The 18,148-nt window shown below is 35.7% G+C and overlaps 2 protein-coding genes across 4 annotated transcripts; one reads left to right on the forward strand and one right to left on the reverse strand.

The window, feature by feature from the left end:
- Positions 1-837: 837 nt before the first annotated feature.
- On the forward strand, positions 838-10,036 carry LOC103869300 (putative F-box protein At3g23260). Of its 3 annotated transcripts, none has more exons than XR_004458365.1 (4): positions 838-2,789; positions 3,487-4,623; positions 4,733-5,580; positions 6,143-10,036. XR_004458365.1 is itself a non-coding variant. In XM_033292116.1 (3 exons), the coding sequence occupies exons 2-3, from the start codon at positions 3,516-3,518 to the stop codon at positions 4,762-4,764; spliced, it is 1,140 nt and encodes a 379-aa protein (XP_033148007.1). In that variant the 5' UTR covers positions 841-2,795; positions 3,487-3,515; the 3' UTR covers positions 4,765-10,036. The 3 variants fall into 3 exon arrangements, 1 of the variants encoding a protein (XP_033148007.1); XR_004458364.1 differs by having other exon boundaries at positions 841-2,795; XM_033292116.1 differs by having other exon boundaries at positions 841-2,795; positions 4,733-10,036.
- A 2,308-nt stretch (positions 10,037-12,344) lies between these two features.
- On the reverse strand, positions 12,345-15,215 carry LOC103838491 (protein NDR1-like). The gene has a single exon (XM_033292117.1). The coding sequence runs from the start codon at positions 14,051-14,053 to the stop codon at positions 13,403-13,405; it is 651 nt and encodes a 216-aa protein (XP_033148008.1). The 5' UTR covers positions 14,054-15,215; the 3' UTR covers positions 12,345-13,402.
- Between the last annotated feature and the right edge of the window lie 2,933 nt (positions 15,216-18,148).

The following is an 18,148-nucleotide window of genomic DNA, read 5'->3' on the forward strand; positions in this document are numbered from 1 at the left end:
ATATAGACGACTTACAATTCAGTCGTCCGTCAGACGACTTACTTGTAAGTCGTCCAAGATTTACGAGGTTTGACCAGAATCTCGGAATAAAATCATGGACGACTTACATGTAAGTCGTCGGGCGGATGACTGAATTGTAAGTCGTATGGGTATAATTAAATATTAAAGTTTTTTTTTTCAATTGCAAAACTAACCTATAACGATTTAATTGTAAGTCGTATAGTGTTAATAAAATATTGATATTTCAATTTTCACCAAACGACTGAAATGTAAGTCGTCCGGGAAAGTCAAAATTCTGTAATAATCCAGTCAAATGCAAAACTAACCTATGACCACTGAAATGTAAGTCGTCTAGGTTCTTTGGAGATTTTTTTGTAACCAAACAAAATCAGACGACTTAACTTTAAGTCGTCTCAGAAAACAGATTTCAAAGTCAATTGCAAAAATAATCTCTGCGTTGACCAAACGACTTCCAGGTAAGTCGTCTACTGCCAGACAACTTCCCAGGTAAGTCGTCTGACGAACAGATTTGAAAAAATAATTGATTTCATACCTTAAATTGGTGAGATAACTTCCTTAGCATACATAAGGCTTCTCCAAGCACACATAATCTCAAACGAAAGTGACCCACCCAAAATTGTTAGCTTCTATGACTTTATGAACCATAAAAAATGTAAAATCAAAATCTTGGGTTTTTTTAGCTCAATGTGGAGAGAAAGTGAAAGATATGTTGTGTTTAGTTCATAAGAATGGAAAAAGAAGAAGGGTAACTCGATTTTGGGAGCATTAAGAGCTTCAAATTGGTGGTTAGGGTATTGATGACAATGACAATCTTGTAATTACTTGAAGATGATGAGGGTGAGAGAGTAGAAATATCATTTTCGAAAAAAAAAATTGATGGTATTTTCGTGAATTATTTGAACTTGTGGGGTGAATAGGGCAAAATCATTTTCCAAAAAAAAAGAAGGTTAATTTAGTGTTTTACTTTAAGTTGTAGGTCAATTCTGCAAAAAGCCATTTTTCATAACCATTTAAGGATTCCCTCTGTTTCTAGACGCAAAGACAAATTGCAATGGATTTTGGATGTAATCTTGACAGCAGTATCTCAATGATAAAATTGAGGTAAATCGTCATTATGAACGATTGTGTGTTGTGTATCAAATTTTTTGGTGATTCTACAAATTGTTCACGGATGATTTTTTGCATTGCTGCTTTTTAAATATTGTAGTTACTAGTTGATGTCCCGCATCTTGTGCGGATTAATATATCTATACATCTAACAATTTTTAGTTTTAAAATTTATTTTTATAAATAATAATAACTAAATTAGATACAACTTTAAATTATTATAAATTATAAACCTTCAATATTCATATTGGTAATTAATGTATTAATTATGTTATTTTGTTTCATATTTTTATTTATGTGATTTAGATTTTGGATCAAAATCTTTTTTCTAGTAATAACTAAATTAGAAAATTTTGTGTTTGAAACTAAAACATATTGTATTTGGACTGAGACTGAAAAAAAAATCATGTGGTGCTAAAAGGATTATAATAATCACAAATATAAAATATTAACAAAATAACAATAGTTTAAGAGGGTTCAATCTGGTAAAATCGAATCTTTCAAAATTGAACCAAACCGAAATAAAGAAAATAGTCTGGATTTGGAAGTACCGAGGATGTTATTTTAAAAAAAACAATGTTATATGAATATGGTTCAGTATATTAAGGGATCAAACCGAATAAACAAAAGAAGCCGATTAATTTTGATATATTAGTATACTTATATATAAATTTTATAATAATCTGTATTTGATCAATATTTTTGGTAAAAATCAGATAAATTGGCTATAATATTAGTCACTGAAATTATAAAATGAGAGAAAAGTAATGATGATATTATCGGTAAATATTGTTAATATATATTTATTAATTCCTAAATATCATGATAATTATATATTAAATATATATTTTAAAAATATTAGTCTATATATATCTGTAAAATAGGTTAATGTTTATTAATTATTTTAAATATCATGATAAATATATATATATCAAAATAAATAAATTATACTTGCAATGCATATATTAGATTGTACTCTGTTATACACTGTATTCCAGTCAGTTGAAATATCAAATTGTCCATGAGAATAAAATTATTTTTTTTCCTTAAATAGACTTGCAAGCATTTTCCTGATTTCCTCTAGTCAAATCTTAAAACAAAATTATTTAGCAACTAAATTAAAGCCGTTGACGGAATTAATACTTTTGAACACTTTCAATCATTCCCTCTAGTAAATATCAGAAAAAGTAACAACTTAACTATAGTTTTTGAATACTTTTGAGTATATTGCAACTCTATTATGGTATTCAATATGTTTATATGTGTATCTAAAATCCTGTTGTGAATGCAAACAAAGTCTCCTATTAGAAGTTAAGACAAATAATGTTTAGTATATAAAACGATGTCCACCAACTCTGATTAATACGAGAATTTTGGGAAAGAGCCCAATAACAAAGCCATGCGGTCTTACCTCTTAAGTCCAAAGTGGACAATATCGTACTAATCGGCCTAGGCATGATTGGATATGGGCTCGAGAAAACCCAACAGATCTGAATTTTGCAACATGATAATTTGTTAGATTTGTTTCCTTTGGTTAGGATTAGGTATGATCATTTATATGTGGTTCTGATTCTTTAAAGATATGTAAAAAACGGCGATGAAACAATTATTTTGATTCCGTGGCGACGGATTTTGCTTCTGCAACAAATTCTTGATTTTGCGTTGGTGTATAATGATTCTTTTTTCTCGATCTAACAATAACTTATTTATTATCATGACATTATAATTTTCTATGCGGTTTTGAAAACAATAGCCATTGGTTTTAGATGGCTTAGGTCCTAGGCGCCGCTGCCTAGATCGGTTTTTAGAACACTGATTTAGATCATATTTCTAGGCTCTTTGTTTTTTTTTCAGTTTTTCCTTATGCATAGATATGAAAGAAGGCTTTGATGCATTTTCCTCTCTATTAAGCCCTTTTGCTTGGTTCTGATGGGTGTTTGGTGTTTGTTAGCTCTTTTTTTTTGGTCTTTATCTGATGGATACCAAGGGGTAACTATGTTTATGAAGGCTTAGCGCTTAGGCGACGCCATCTAGAACGCTTTTTAGAACACTGATTTAGATCATATTTCTAGGCTCTAGGGATTAGTTTTCAGTTGTTAGAAATTCTCATGCATAGATATGAAAGAAGGGTTTGATGCATTTTCCCTTCTGCTAAACCCTTTTGCTTGGTTCTGATTGGTGTTTGTTAGCTGCCTTTTTGGTCTTTATCTGATGGATACCAAGAGGTGACTATGTTTTTGTTCCAGTAGTTAGCAGTTGTGTGCTGCTTACAGTCAGATAAATACACATACATGCTGCAAATATATCTGTTTCTGAAACTTTTTTATGGGCTAACCAATTTTTTTTTTGTCGATGCAGTGCCTTAGCAACAAGAAACAAACAAAAAAATGGTCGAGACGCGAGCTCAGCTGACATCACTGACATGGGATGACGTAGAATCTAAACAAGATGTCTTTCGTGACATCTTATCTCGACTCTCAGTAAGGTCTATCCGTTCAGTGAAAACGGTTAACAGATACTGGCGTGACTCAGTTAGGGACAAACATTTTGCTACGATACATCTCGCTCAATCGAGAAAGAAGCCCTCATACATAGCTTGTCCTAGAGTAAACAACGCTATGGAGCTGTATTTGTTGAAGCCAGGGGAGTTCCACTTTGGACACCACGCTACAGTAGATCCTCCGGGAAAAAGCGCTGAGCACCACATGCACATGATAGCATCGTTCAATGGATTAGTATGCTGCATCAACCAACTCTCTGATGAAAATGAAGAAGATTACCAGATATGGATCTGCAATCCTTCTACTGAACAGACTCTGCTTCTTCCTCAGGGCAGACCATCGTTTTGGACTGAACCAAGCATCGGAGTTGCATATGGTCCTGACATGAGTGAGTACAAAATTTTCCGCATAGTCTCTGATGGTGAGAATGGACAAGGTTTGCACATAGAGTGTGAGGTGTATTCTTCTAGCACTGGTGCGTGGAGGATCATTGGCGCTGTGCCTCATCTTCCAATGTATGTTTTTCTTAGCCCACACAGATCCAGTCATGTCTTTGTAGGAGGAAAAATCTACTGGCTTGTTTCTTTGGAAGATCCTGGTATAATCCTCTACGTGGATATGGAAGAGAGATTCGGAGTTATGGAGCTGCCTTACTATTCACCAGACCTGCGTGACGTAGACAGGATAACAGATTGCACATATCTGATAAACCTGGGAGGATCTCTGTCACTTGTAGTTCTACATGTGGATTACTTTGACATATGGGAGTGGAAAGAAGCTAGTTGGGTACTTGTAATCGAAGATTATTTGCCATTCATGAACTTTTCTGAAATTGCATTATTCCTGACGTCATCAGAGAAGGAGATCCTGTGTGTGACAGAGTGGCAATTGTGGACTTATCATGTGAATACTAGAAAGTGGGAAGAAAGGGGCGGGCTTCCTACTCAATTTACGAATCCTGCTATGTTCCCCTTCACCGAAAGCCTTCTTCCATGTAAGCTCTCTTTGTCTGTAAATAGTCTATATATATATGTATGTACGATAATATGTTTCCTTCTTCATTGCTCTCTAATACAATGTGATATGTTGTTTTATTGAGCCAGGCAATGGTGGGGTGAGGCTAGAAGGAAGGTGAAGATGAGTATTTACCATTTCTGGCTTGCTGGTGGTGATGGACAAAGTCTTTGCGTGGTGGTGCTTGATTTATCTTGCAGAGGCTGTGTTTCTCACTGGATATTCTGTTTTTAATTTTCCGTTCTAAAACTTCTCATTTCGTTTAAGATTTCTGGTTTGCATCATGTCCTAAACTTTTGGTTTTGAACTTTGTGTTTTATCGTTTGTTTCGGTTTGTAAACCTTTATCAACAGTAATAAGCTGTGTTTCCGAATCAAGGTTTTCATTTATATAAATACAGGACAACCGCCGGCTTAAACAGGAAAACTTTTGCGACCGTCCCAAGTCCAATCTTCTGTTCTTCTATTTTTAATAGGTAGACAATTTTTTTAAATAAATACTTATACTTATAAGAATATAAGAAAGAGTGTCTCTCTACAAACACATCCAGTAACTATCTGGAACAAAGGAGCTTATCATGCCGGTTCCTGCTTTCATTGTAATCAATTGAGGCACTTAGAATCGTTTGGCTATGCAAGAGTTTATTAGAGCATGCGCAACGATGTATTTTAGTGAGTCCTTAGCGCTAGATTATAGGGTAATTACATTAAAAATAAATGAAAAAAGGCAAATAAGCGAAGGATCAGTCCGTGTAGAAGGAACTTAAGGACTTAATCCTTAGAGCAGCTGGCACGCTTTGATTGGGTCGGGTTGTGTTTGTGTTTCGTTTAGACGAAAAAAAAATCATTCGACAGAAACTTTGAAAAAAAAACCTCTCGAGGAAACAAAAGGCGATTTTCGATCCATCTCCTTCCATCTTCTTTCCTCGAGTTCCAAGGTAAATCGAGAGAAATCTGTAGATTTATGGTATTAGATTAGGTTCCCTGTAGTTTTCCTGTCAATTTAAGGTTCGTTTTGATTTTTTTAAATTGAATTGGGGATTTTCGTTTCAAGTTAGGGTTTCAAATGATTTGGGTTTTGAATCGATTTGTAGAAGTTTTGGTTAGTAGTTACGGTTTCAATACTGAAATAGGTTTGATTAACAATTTGCTTTTCTGCTTTTAATCAATGATCCATCTGCTTCTGTCTGCTTTCAAACGATTAGTGAATCGATGAAGGGATCTTCCCTGATACGCGATCCCTTCGTCTGCTTTTCTGCTTTTACTCAAGGTTTTCTTTTCTTGTGAAACTTAAAACACGATCCTTCGGATTTCTTTTCAGGGGATCTTCCGTGTGTTTGCTTTTCTGCTTTAGTTAATCTTCCGTGTGTTTACACGATCCTCCTCATCTATGCTTTGATAAATTTCTGTTTGGTTAGTCCTCTGATGAGGAATGCTCTGTGATAGTTGTTGTTTCACTTCTGTTGTTGTATTTTGTGCTTAAATATTTTAAAATTTCAGGTTAAACAAACATGGGACAAGACTATAGCTACACCCAGCCTTCCTCATCAGAAGAGTATGACTTGACCTCACTTCTTGAAGCTGAAGCTGCTTTGTACGCCGAAGAAGCTGAGAGTAGCTACAACATTGGTGAGCCTGTTCAGTGCCCACCTCAGCCGTTTCAGTACTTATGCGGGGGACATACAAATGCGGAGGAGATGCGTGCCTTTGAGACACAACTTAGTCTTCTTAAGGATCAAGTTTGTGAGAGTGACCAGAAGCTGGCTAAGCTCGAGAAGACCCTGTGTGATGAGTTATGCAAGAAGACATCATGGGTTACAATTCTTGGAGTTTGTCTTCTGCTGAGCCTTTTACTTTTAATAGCGGTGATAATTCTTGGAGGTTAGTTTCAATCCTTGTGTTTTTTGAATGTTTATCTGCGGATTTTAAAAAAAAAATTTGATGTTTTTCAGGAACAGCTTCGAAGGATAGTAGAAGAGTACTATCTGACGTGGAGACTGTCTTTAAGGTTAGAAACATTTAAACTGAAGCTCTTAATATGTTTTTTGCTTAGAGTATTAGATGTTATTCTCTGTGGAAAAAATAAAACATTTAGACTGAAACTCTTTATCTTAAATGCTTACCTTCCTTACTCAGATTTGATAGGATATTAAACGTTATCACACTGGTACTTGTTTACTTTCTGTGTTACTAGTAGAGAACTTATTAGATTTGATTGGTGATAAATGCTAGTTTAGAGCTTTCTATCTGCCTAACTACTTAGTTTTGATTGGTGATAAATGCTAGTTTAGAGCTTTCTTTCTTCTAGCTGGCTTATTTAAGGGCTGTGTTGCTAATAGAGTAACACAGACAATTAGATAAAATGAATAACAGCAGTGGTTTCCGTAACCTACTGTATAGTCAATGTCCCATTGACCTTGATTCACCCGAACGAGTTTGGTTCGGTAGCCAACCACCTGAGCCTGTTGGGTCCGGTGCCAAGCTCCTGTTGGCGAGTCTGGTGAGGCAGTTGTCGAGTCTGCTATCAAAGAGAGGAGGAAATGGTCCCCGCAAGAGGATTTAATACTGATTGGTGCTTGGCTCAACACCAGTAAAGATGCAGTAAAAAATACTGAGCAGAAAGCTGGTGCATTCTGGAAGAGGATCATCGACTACTACAATGCAAGCCCTCTTCTGGTTGGGACAATTCCGAGAGAGCTTACTCCAGCCAAGCAGCGGTGGGCTAGGATTAACGCAAATGTCTCCAAGTTCGTTGGTTGCTATGACCAGGCTATGAGGGAGCAGAAAAGCGGTGAAAACGATGATGATCTGATGAAAGCCGCACTAGACTACTACTTCAAGGATCAAGGCCACAAGTTCGGCATGGAACACGCCTGGAGGGAGCTGAGGCGTGACCAGAAATGGTGCTCATCATGTAAAGACAGTGGGAAGGATAAGCGCAAACATGTTTTGGAGGTTGATATAGACGAGGAAGAGGGCAGACCGGTCGGGGTCAAGGCAGCGAAAGCTGCTTCTAAGAAGAAGAAGAGTGGGAAAGAAGAGGAGTTGTCGCGTTTACAAACCATCATGGAGATTAAACAGAAACTCTCTAACCAGAAACTTCTCGATCGTTTATTAGCCAAAAAAGTGCCATTAACTGAGATGGAAACATCACTTAAGCTCAAGCTAATGTCTGAAATGTTATGATGTTATTCTCTTTAAGGTAGATACTTGTCTGTGTGTTGCTTTGCGTAAATACTTGTCATTGTGTTGCTAAGTCACATGTCTTTGTGATGATTTGTTAAGTCACATGTCTTTTTGTTGATTTGCTAAGTCACTCACGGGTCTTTTATGTTTCAGGTTCAGCAGTAAAAGTGAAGCAAGTCACGGGTGCCTTTGAAGTGGTGAAAGTCTTTTCTTCTGTAGCTCATGTGAAGCAAGTCACGGGGTCCTTTTTGTGCTATAAGTTTGTGTCTCGATTTCTATCTTGCCATCACTTCTTCCTTCCTTTTTTTTCCCGATTCTACTCTGGTCGCGAAGAAGTTGTTTTAGATTGTTGGTACTAAAAGTTGTTGTAACATTTGGCTACTACTCCAAGTTGTAAGATATTGTGTATTTTTAATCAGGTAACTTAATCCCTTTTGTTGATTATTTGTTTGTTTGTTGATGAAGTAATCGAATTAGGGACAAACTTATATAGAGGTGTTATTCAACGTAGTGGTGGTTACTACGTGAGGGCCATGATCCTTTTTCCATTTTATACTAGAGACTTTTGTCCGTGCTGATTGGGATTTGTTTCAATTTCATTGAATTTTTGCAATAGATCTTTGAATACGAACTAGAGAAAGCAAGTTTATTTTCAACTATGTTTATGTTTATGTAGAACCAAAATTCAATTATGGCCCTCACGTAGTGAAGTTTTAGAATATCTAGAACATATCATTCAACTATGTTTATGTAGAACCAATTTTTTTTTTCTAGATAATTTTAGATAATTCAATAAAAATGTGAGATTAACTTATAGATAATTTATTTATTTTCTAGATATGTCATCATCTTCATCCGATGAAGTCGATGAAAGATTGGACGAAATTTGTGAAGAATACGTAGAAGAAATATACAACGACATAGTGGAGGCCCAAACCATACCGCAAAGGACACATGCGTATATAGAACGACACCACGAAGGAGGACAAGACCAATTATGGAATGATTACTTCAGTGAAGATTCGACATTCTTGACTCAATTATTCAGACGCCGTTTCCGCATGAATAAGGAATTATTCTTGCGTCTTGTTCATGGCCTAGAAGCGTCCTTTCCATTCTTTCAGCAAAGAAGAGATGCAATCGGGAGGTGGAGTCTTACTGCACTACAAAAATGTACTGCAGCTATTCGTCTGCTCGCTTATGGTACCGCGGCTGACACCGTTGACGAATATCTCCGACTTGGTGAGACCACTGCACTTTCGTGTTTACATAATTTTACTGACGGAATAATACAGTTATTCGGAGAAGAGTATCTACGACGACCCACACCGGAGGATCTTCAACGACTACTCGATATTGGAGATAAACGAGGGTTTCCTGGGATGGTCGGGAGCATTGACTGTATGCATTGGGAGTGGAAAAATTGCCCAACCGCTTGGAAAGGACAATACGCATGTGGATCAGGAAAACCGACAATTGTATTAGAGGTTGTAGCTTCCCAAGATCTTTGGATATGTCACGCCTTTTTTGGTCCTCCAGGTACCTTAAACGATATTAATGTCCTCGATCGGTCTCCTGTTTTTGATGACATTTTACAAGGTCAAGCTCTGAGGGTAAAGTATGTGGTCAACGGACACACGTATAAGTTGGCCTACTACCTCACAGACGGTATATATCCAAAATGATCAACATTTATCCAATCTATCACACTCCCTCAGACTCCTCAACAAGAGTTATTTGCTAAAATTCAAGAAGCAACCCGAAAAGATGTGGAGCGGGCTTTTGGAGTATTGCAATCTCGATTTGCAATTGTGAGAAATCCGGTCAAAACATTGAACAAAGAAAAGATAGGGAAGATTATGCGAGCATGTATCATACTCCACAATATGATAGTCGAAGATGAACAGGATAGATACTCTCGTATTTGATATATCTGAATTTGAAGAAGGAGACGTCCCCAGATGTTCAGAGGTGGAATCTGAGTGGCCAACAAATATGAATAATATCTTTCCCACTCGAAATGATCTTCGTGATAGGCAAACGGATGAACGATTGAAAAATGATTTAATTCAAAATATTTGGAATAAATTTGGTGAAGAAGATTAGAAATTATTCTATCTTTATGTAAAATTATTATTATTTTTTTAATTGTTGTATTTTTATGTTTAATTAATGTATTTTATGTTTAATTATGGAATTTTATGTTTATTTATTGCATTTTATGTTAAGTTATTATATTTAACCATCCAAAATATAAAAATTATATTTCACAAAAAAAAAATATTTTTTTTCCTGAGGATTCCAACTTCGGGATCACCATTGTACACCTATTTTTCACAAGAGTCCTTAGCAATTCAAAAAAAAAAAAAAGATTAATCTAATCCTAAGGACTCCACAATGGGTATCACCATTGTGGATGCTCTTATGATTCTCTGCCGGCAGGAGGAACCTCTTCTTTGAGGCCTTTCAGATGGGAAGTGAAGGCCTTTCAAAATTTTCATTGACAGTGGACACTAAATATGGGTTGGTCAGCCATGATATAAATAAATTACTACAGTCTCATCGATCATGTTTGGAAGAAAAAAAACTACTAGTAAAAAACCTGAATTTTTTGTCGGAAATTTTATAATTGAAGATTTTTAACCTTTTCACATGATTTAAATAAATTTGCAACATTTCAGAAAAAAAATATTTTGAAGTTTAGGAAAAAAATCAAATGGATAATGGTAAATATCGTTTCAGGAGTACTTAACACTAACAAAAAAATATTTTTTGAAAGCAAAAATCATCCACATGAACAATATGGAGGACTGCCGACCTAGCTCATAATTTTTCATAACTACAATTTCCATCACTCTCTGATGATGAGATACACCCAAGACTATCTGCTAAATCTATGACAATTTGTCAATGTGTCTTGAAAGTTGAAACAATAAAATCCTTCCTTTACACTACAAATTTCACCGAATCTTTCCTAACCATTTTTTTCAAAAAAAAAAAAAAAATATATATGTATATATATATATTTCCTAATCATTTAAGTACTCCCTCTGTTTCTAGACGCAAAGACAAATTGCAATGGATTTTGCATGTAATCTTGACAGCAGTATCTCAATGATAAAATTGAGGTAAATCGTCATTATGAACGATTGTGTGTTGTGTATGAAATTTTTTGGTGATTCTACAAATTGTTCACGGATGATTTTTTGCATTGCTGCTTTTGAAATATTGTAGTTATCTTTTGGTTCGTGTTGTATACAGAAATATTTATCGTAATGTATTTTACCATGTTATTTTGTAAACCTCAACATTCGTTTCTGAAATAAAATTTTACATTTTTAGCAAAAAAAAAATATTATGTAGATATGTAACATGCTAAACAAACAACTTTTGGTGGCGGCGGGGTGAGGCTAGAAGAGTGGGGAAGAGGATTTATCAACTCTGTTTTGTTGGTGATGATGACAAATGAACAAGGAAAATTTGTCCCTGTATACACAAAAAAGTCCCAAATTTACTAATTAACTAAAATTCCCCTCTTTTTCCTACTTAATCTTCTTATCTTTCTGGCCCTGGGGCGATCTGATGCATTATTGGAAATGTGATTCTAAAATTAACAATTTTTTAGCACACACTCTTATACGCTCTCTGCGCGACCACCTATGAAACCAGAGTCGGATACCAAAACTACCTAAGGACACCTCTTCTTCTTCTCCGGCCATCTTCCTTTCTTTGAATGAATACTTTTGGATTTTGATCTTCTTCATACTGAAACCTTGATCGTTTGACTCAAATTTTCCTTTGGTAAAAAGGTTTGGTCGATAACTTTTATTGTTATTGTCATTTTTTTCCTTCGCTGTCATGCATTTCAAGTAAATACGATGAAGACTACTGAATGATTCATAATGATACCTTGGAACTCACGCTATTCATTATGTATTTTATTCTATACTCTCTTTGTTCGTAAATATACGATGGCTCCGATTGGTGACATGTTGTATCAGAGTTGAGTTACAATAAAAGTTACGATCTGATGTAACTCGCAGTAGAACTATGTGGTAGAAACTTTAGATTTATATAGTGAGTTCGCTATAAAAATATAAATTATTATATTATTAAAATTGTTGACTGGTAACATTTTTGATGTGTAAGTTGCAGTATGTATAATTTTTAAAAATAATGAATACAATAATATTAATATTTATTATAAATATAATTTACAAAAAGTATATTATATTAAATAATGAAATTAAAATTAAGGAAACATAATTTTTGAATATTGTAAGAAATACCTAATATTTATGTATAATATTTTATGTTTGTAAAAAATTGAGCTATTAAACAGAATTAGCAGCTAAAATTATATGAACATATTTGTTTAAATAATTGAAATGAAAATAATTGTTTATAAACATCTTTGACTAATGAGTAAATAGGTAATTAAGTTTTTTTTGAAAACATATTATGAATTCCAAAAGCTAAACGTGAGATGGTGGATGTATTGAAATATATAAAATTATTAAAAAATATAAAATATAACGTAGGATAACTAACACAATACAAAAAAAATAGTAACTCAACTTCTAATACATTGAATTTTGTTTGATGTTGAGTTAAGAGTTGAGTTATCAATTTTTCCAAAGAAGTAACTCAAAATTATAACTCAATGATAATACATTATAACTCAAACATTAACTCAAAAAAATAAAATAACCTCATGATTGGTAACATTTTTGAGTTATGCTTCTAACTCAAACTTAATCAAGTCTAACTCATGTCACCAATCAAAACCGATGTTTTACAGAATTTTGATGTTCCAATATATAAGATGTTTTCATTTTCCTAGGAAACTTTTATTTTATTAAAAACTGTGTATCTAATTATATTTTAATAATTTATTTTGTAATTGGTTGAATAACATTAATTTATAGTTTTAATGATACTTTCTAGAAAAAAAAATAGTTTTTTTAATATATGTGTTTCTACCTAAACATCTTATATTTAAGAACATAGGGAGTATTTTTTTCAATAGGCTCTATCAGATGATCCAGTAGACCCAGGAAAAACACACTTAATGTTATAAAGTAAATTGGATACCACACCGCCTAACCCTAGTTTGAAATACTCTTAACATCATATTTGTTTCCACACAAAGATGCATTGATTGTAAAATAGGTTTTTTGCGATGAATAAATTTAACATTTATTTAAAAAAAGTCTAACATATTTACCAGTTAGTTAGTTTTACTTTACTGTTGTTATGTTTTTATTTTCGCTCTTTGGTCCTTGTTTTCAAGCCCATATATAAATTTGTCTTGTCAATTTTAATTGATTTTCAAATATATTTTGTTGATAGAGAAACTAATATTACATATAGTTAAAACAAAACAATAATAGGATCAATTATTCAATGAAATACTTGGCCGACTTGAGAAGCTACAAAAGAAAAAGACGAACAACACAAAAAAGAAATAATAAAAGTTCAAGGAAAAAGAACTCAAAGCAATGCTAATGAAAGAGTAAATAAAACCAACAACAACAACAAAGAAGCAAATGAAAATCAAAAGCACCAAACAGTTCAACAAATAGCAAAGAAAACAAGCAGATTCGTCAAAACACAAACAGGAAAATAGCTTCTTAATGAAGAAGATGAAGAAGAGTCAGATTTCTTCAACCTAATCCCTTTCTTATTAGCTTTAACTCCATCCCCGTTGACTCCAACTTCAGCACCAACGTCGACCCCAAACCTCCTAGTTTTCCAAAACGAGTTCTTGTACCTCACTTGTGTCTTCAGGTTTATCCGAAAACTCGCCAATCCATTAGGCAAAACCGCTTCTAAAACTGTCTGGTTGTTCAGAGGCACAACCTGACCCCACTTCTTGGCTTTCTTCTTGCGTCCCTGGTAGAATCTTGGCACCGTGTAGTTAGCGATGAATACATAGGTGACGCTGGAGAAGGAAAGGTGGACGTCGTCATAGTAGATTCCTTGTTCACTGTTTGGATTAGCTAGACGAACCATGAAGTTGAGAGTGGTGTTGAGTCGTGAGTTTAGGGTTTTGTTGAGGGCTGGAACGTAAAAGTATTCGATTGAGCATTTTGGAATGTCTGAACCCGTTGGACGTAGATTTATCCAAACTATGAGAATGATAAGTCCAGCTAAGATGGTTAACCAAAAGCCGAAGCGCCACCAGCAACTTGGGGCTCTTCCTTCAGCTTCAAGACGACTCATTTTTTTCTCAAACTTTTGATATTTTGGCAACTCAAAGACACGACTAAATAAGAGCCTGGAGATAGATTTAAAAAAAAAAATTAAATTAATTAATGCATGATTGATGATAAATAATATAATTCGAAGACTTCTTACGGTCTTATATAGAAAGACCAAAGCTGTTTCCAAAAGAAATATATTTACAAAGACCAAAACGGAATGTTCGTCTTTGGTAAAGCCAAAAGGGATGTTCAATAACAGATCCCATTAATCAAACCAAAATTTTGACATTGTAAAGATCAAATGGTTTATACATTTTATTTGCTGGATACTCATTTCTTAATTACCAAAAGATCGAAATCCTTTAACAAAAAAAAATAATAATAAACCGGGCCTTGCAATCTGGTGGTAAAGGAACCTCGGCTGAGGTGCCCGCCATCACGAATTCGAACCCCGACTACAGCGGATTTAACATGGTTTCCGTTTGGCCTCCAGAATCTTCTTCGCCAGTTCCGATTGGATGCGGTGGGATAGTCGGACTAAGTGAGATGTCCGGATACCTGAATTATCAAAAAATAATAATAATAATAATAATAATAATAATAATACCAAAAGATTGTGCACTGAAACCATATGTAATTCCTATAGATCTTAAATCACATCAAGTATCCAATAGTAGTTTCATTATAAGCATCACCTGATCGTGTGATCCCTAGACTTCATATTTAATATATTTTTTCCAGTTAACTAAAATACTTGATTATATAGCTTATAATTAATTACTATCTTAATTACAATGTCCTTGACTCATCAAAATCAATTCTAAAACTGAGGTTTGTTGTAGCCACTGTCAAGAGGACGTGGTACTGGCGCTAGGATCTTACATGGTTATCTGATCGTTATAATCTCAAATTTGACAAGGAATCTAGTACTACAAACACAACCATAATGATATAACTAGGAGTACTCTTATGTGTTGTCTACTTTCTTACAAAAAAAAAAATATATCTTCATAGATGAAGAAGATTAGAGATGTTGTCCCAAACAATGTTCCACTTTTTATCTGAAGGCATGGCGAAGTTTGTTAGAAAATGAAGAACAAGAGTGATAATGCTCAAGAACAAGAGAGAGAGGGAGAGAGAGAGAGAGAGTAAATCAAGAGTAAAAGAGATAGAGTAAAGAAGGATATTTTTCCTTAATTCATTTAGTTCACAATGTTACAATATTTAAAGGCTCAGAGATGGGATACAAACAAAGAGATAAATAATAAAGAATGATGCTGCAAGATGAGCTGAAAGGGACAACACCTCAACAGCTCTTTCTTCCTCTCTCCTCTAAATAGATGATGTGACTTTAAGTAATTTAGAACTCCAACTTGTTTCTGATCTTTCCAACGGTCTGGTTGACCTTTGAACACATCTTGGGCGAGTTTGAACTTGCAAGGCTGCATCTCAAGTTTGGTTTCCAAGTCTGGTTCTCAAGTCTGGTGACTTGTTCTCAAGTCTGGTGACTTGTTCTCAAGTCTTGTGACTTGTTCTCAAGTCTGGTGACTTGTGTATGTCAGTACTCCCCCTCAAGCTTAACCATAAGGTATGGTTGAGCTTGAAACCCATGAAGACATCCCTCATTAAAAAACTCTTGTGTGAAAAACCCAATGGGACAAAAACACACAAGAGGAAAAAGAGTAGATGCTTCATGGCTTAAGAGGATCATGATCTAGGCAAGTCTATGAGTCCCAATCTGGGATGGATGAACTCACAGACTTTGGTGCTTGCTCCTTTAGTGAAGATATCAGCTAGCTGGTCTTCACTTCTAGTGTAGCAAGGTAGAATGATCTTCTGCTCCACAGCTTGTCTAACCTTGTGACAATCCACTTCAATATGCTTTGTCCTCTCATGAAACACTGAGTTTGAAGCTATATGAATGGCTGCTTGGTTATCACAGTGCATTGTAATTGGTGTTGTTGTCTCTATGCCCAAGTCCCTTAGCAAGTTTCTGATCCAAAGGAGCTCACTGGTCAGCTTCCTCATTGCTCTGTATTCTGCCTCAGCACTTGAACATGATACCACCTTCTGCTTCTTGCTCTTCCAAGTAACCAGATTGCCTCCTATAAAAGTGCAATAACCAGTAGTAGACCTCCTATCCACTCTATCTCCAGCCCAATCTGCATCACAATATCCTACAATCTCAGTGCTCTTGTTGCAACCCATCCAAACACCTTGACCAGGAGCCTCCCTTAGATATCTCATGATCCTCTCCACCATATTCCAATGGTGAACCTTTGGTGCTTGCATATACTGGCTGACTTGATTCACAGCAAAGCAGATGTCTGGTCTTGTAATGGTGAGATATATCAGCTTCCCAACCATTCTTCTATAGAGCTTAAAGTCGCCAAAAGGAGTGTCCTCAATCTCCCCCTCACGCAAGACTTTGTAACCCTCTTCAAGTGGTGTCTTAGCTACTCTTGCTCCAAGCTTTCCTGCCTCATTTAAAAGATCAAGTGTGTACTTTCTTTGAGATAAGAAAAGCCCCTCTTTAGAGCGACATATTTCTATCCCTAGAAAGTACTTTAGCTCACCCAAATCTTTAATATCAAAGCTAGATTTAAGAAAAGCTTTAGTAGAGATGATACCTTCCTTATTGCTTCATGTGATGATGATATCATCCACATAGATTAGAATCACCACAATTCCTTGCTTGCTTGTGAGGGTGAAGAGAGTATGATCAGCTTCTGATTTTACAAACCCTCTTCCATTGAGAGTTGTACTCAGTTTGTGATACCAGGCTCTTGGTGATTGTTTTAAACCATAGATGGCCTTCTTTAATCTTAGGACATTTCCTGGCTTGACCATGTCTTCCATACCAGGTGGTGGTCTCATGTAAACCTCATCCTCTAGCTCTCCTTGTAGAAAAGCATTCTTAACATCCATCTGCCATAAATCCCATTCCAAGTTCACAGCCAAGGAGAGAACAATCCTTACAGTGTGGAGCTTAGCTACTGGTGCAAAGGTATCCAGATAGTCTTCTCCATAGATTTGAGTGTATCCTCTTGCAACTAGCCTTGTCTTTCTCCTTTCTGGCTTTCCATTTGCCAAGTACTTGATGGTGAAGAGTAGGCGACTGGTGACTGCTTTCTTTCCTTTCGGAAGCTCAGTTTCATACCAAGTATCATTTTTGATCATGGCTCCAACTTCATCTCCAACAGACTCTCTCCACTCATCATCCTCCATAGCTTCTTCATAAGTCTTTGGAACATATTCTTGATCCAGGTTGGTGATGAAAGCTATATGCTCTTGAGGATAGCTTGCAAAGGAGCAGGTTGCTTGGATAGGATGAGCCACTGCATTACTGTTGAAGTATACTCTGGTGTCGACCCACTTGGATGGTTTCCTCACTCTAATACTTCTCCTCAATGGTTGAATCTGCTCTTCTACCACTGCTTCTTCCTGTCCTTGATCACCATCATACTGATCTCTACTAGACTGATCAGATTCAGCTCCATCTTGATCATGAACTGATGCTGAATCATCTTCTGGTGTTTCTGGTGTTGATTCATGCTCATTGCCCCCCTCATGATCAGGATGGACTGGCTCAACAATCGGTACTGCTTCTTCATTAGTTACAGCCACTGGTGTTGATGGAGAGGTTCTATGCGCCTCACTGCTCTGAGGCTTACTGATTCCTAAACTTTCCAGGATGATCTTCAGGTTGTTTGCTCTATCAGATGGTCCATGTGAAAGATCCCTAAGGTTTTCCCAGCTCTTCTCATCATAGTACCCCTTTGATTCCACAAACTTGACATCCCTTGAGACCATTACCCTTCTTGAGTTTGGCAGGTAACACTTGTATCCTTTCTGTGTGTGAGAGTATCCTATGAACATAGCTTTGATACTCTTGGGATCAAGCTTGGTCCTTTGCTCACCTGGTAGCAACACATAGCACACACACCCAAACACACGCAAGTGATCAATAGGAGGCTTAGTTTTGTTCAATACCTGAAATGGAGAGACATCTTTGAGGACTCTGGTTGGGATTCTATTGATGAGATAGCATGCAGAAACCACAGCATCTCCCCAAAATCTCTTTGGAACATTGGTGTGAAACATCATGCTTCTT

This window comes from Brassica rapa, chromosome A05, assembly GCF_000309985.2.
Source record: "Brassica rapa cultivar Chiifu-401-42 chromosome A05, CAAS_Brap_v3.01, whole genome shotgun sequence".
Classification (NCBI taxonomy): Eukaryota; Viridiplantae; Streptophyta; class Magnoliopsida; order Brassicales; family Brassicaceae; genus Brassica; species Brassica rapa.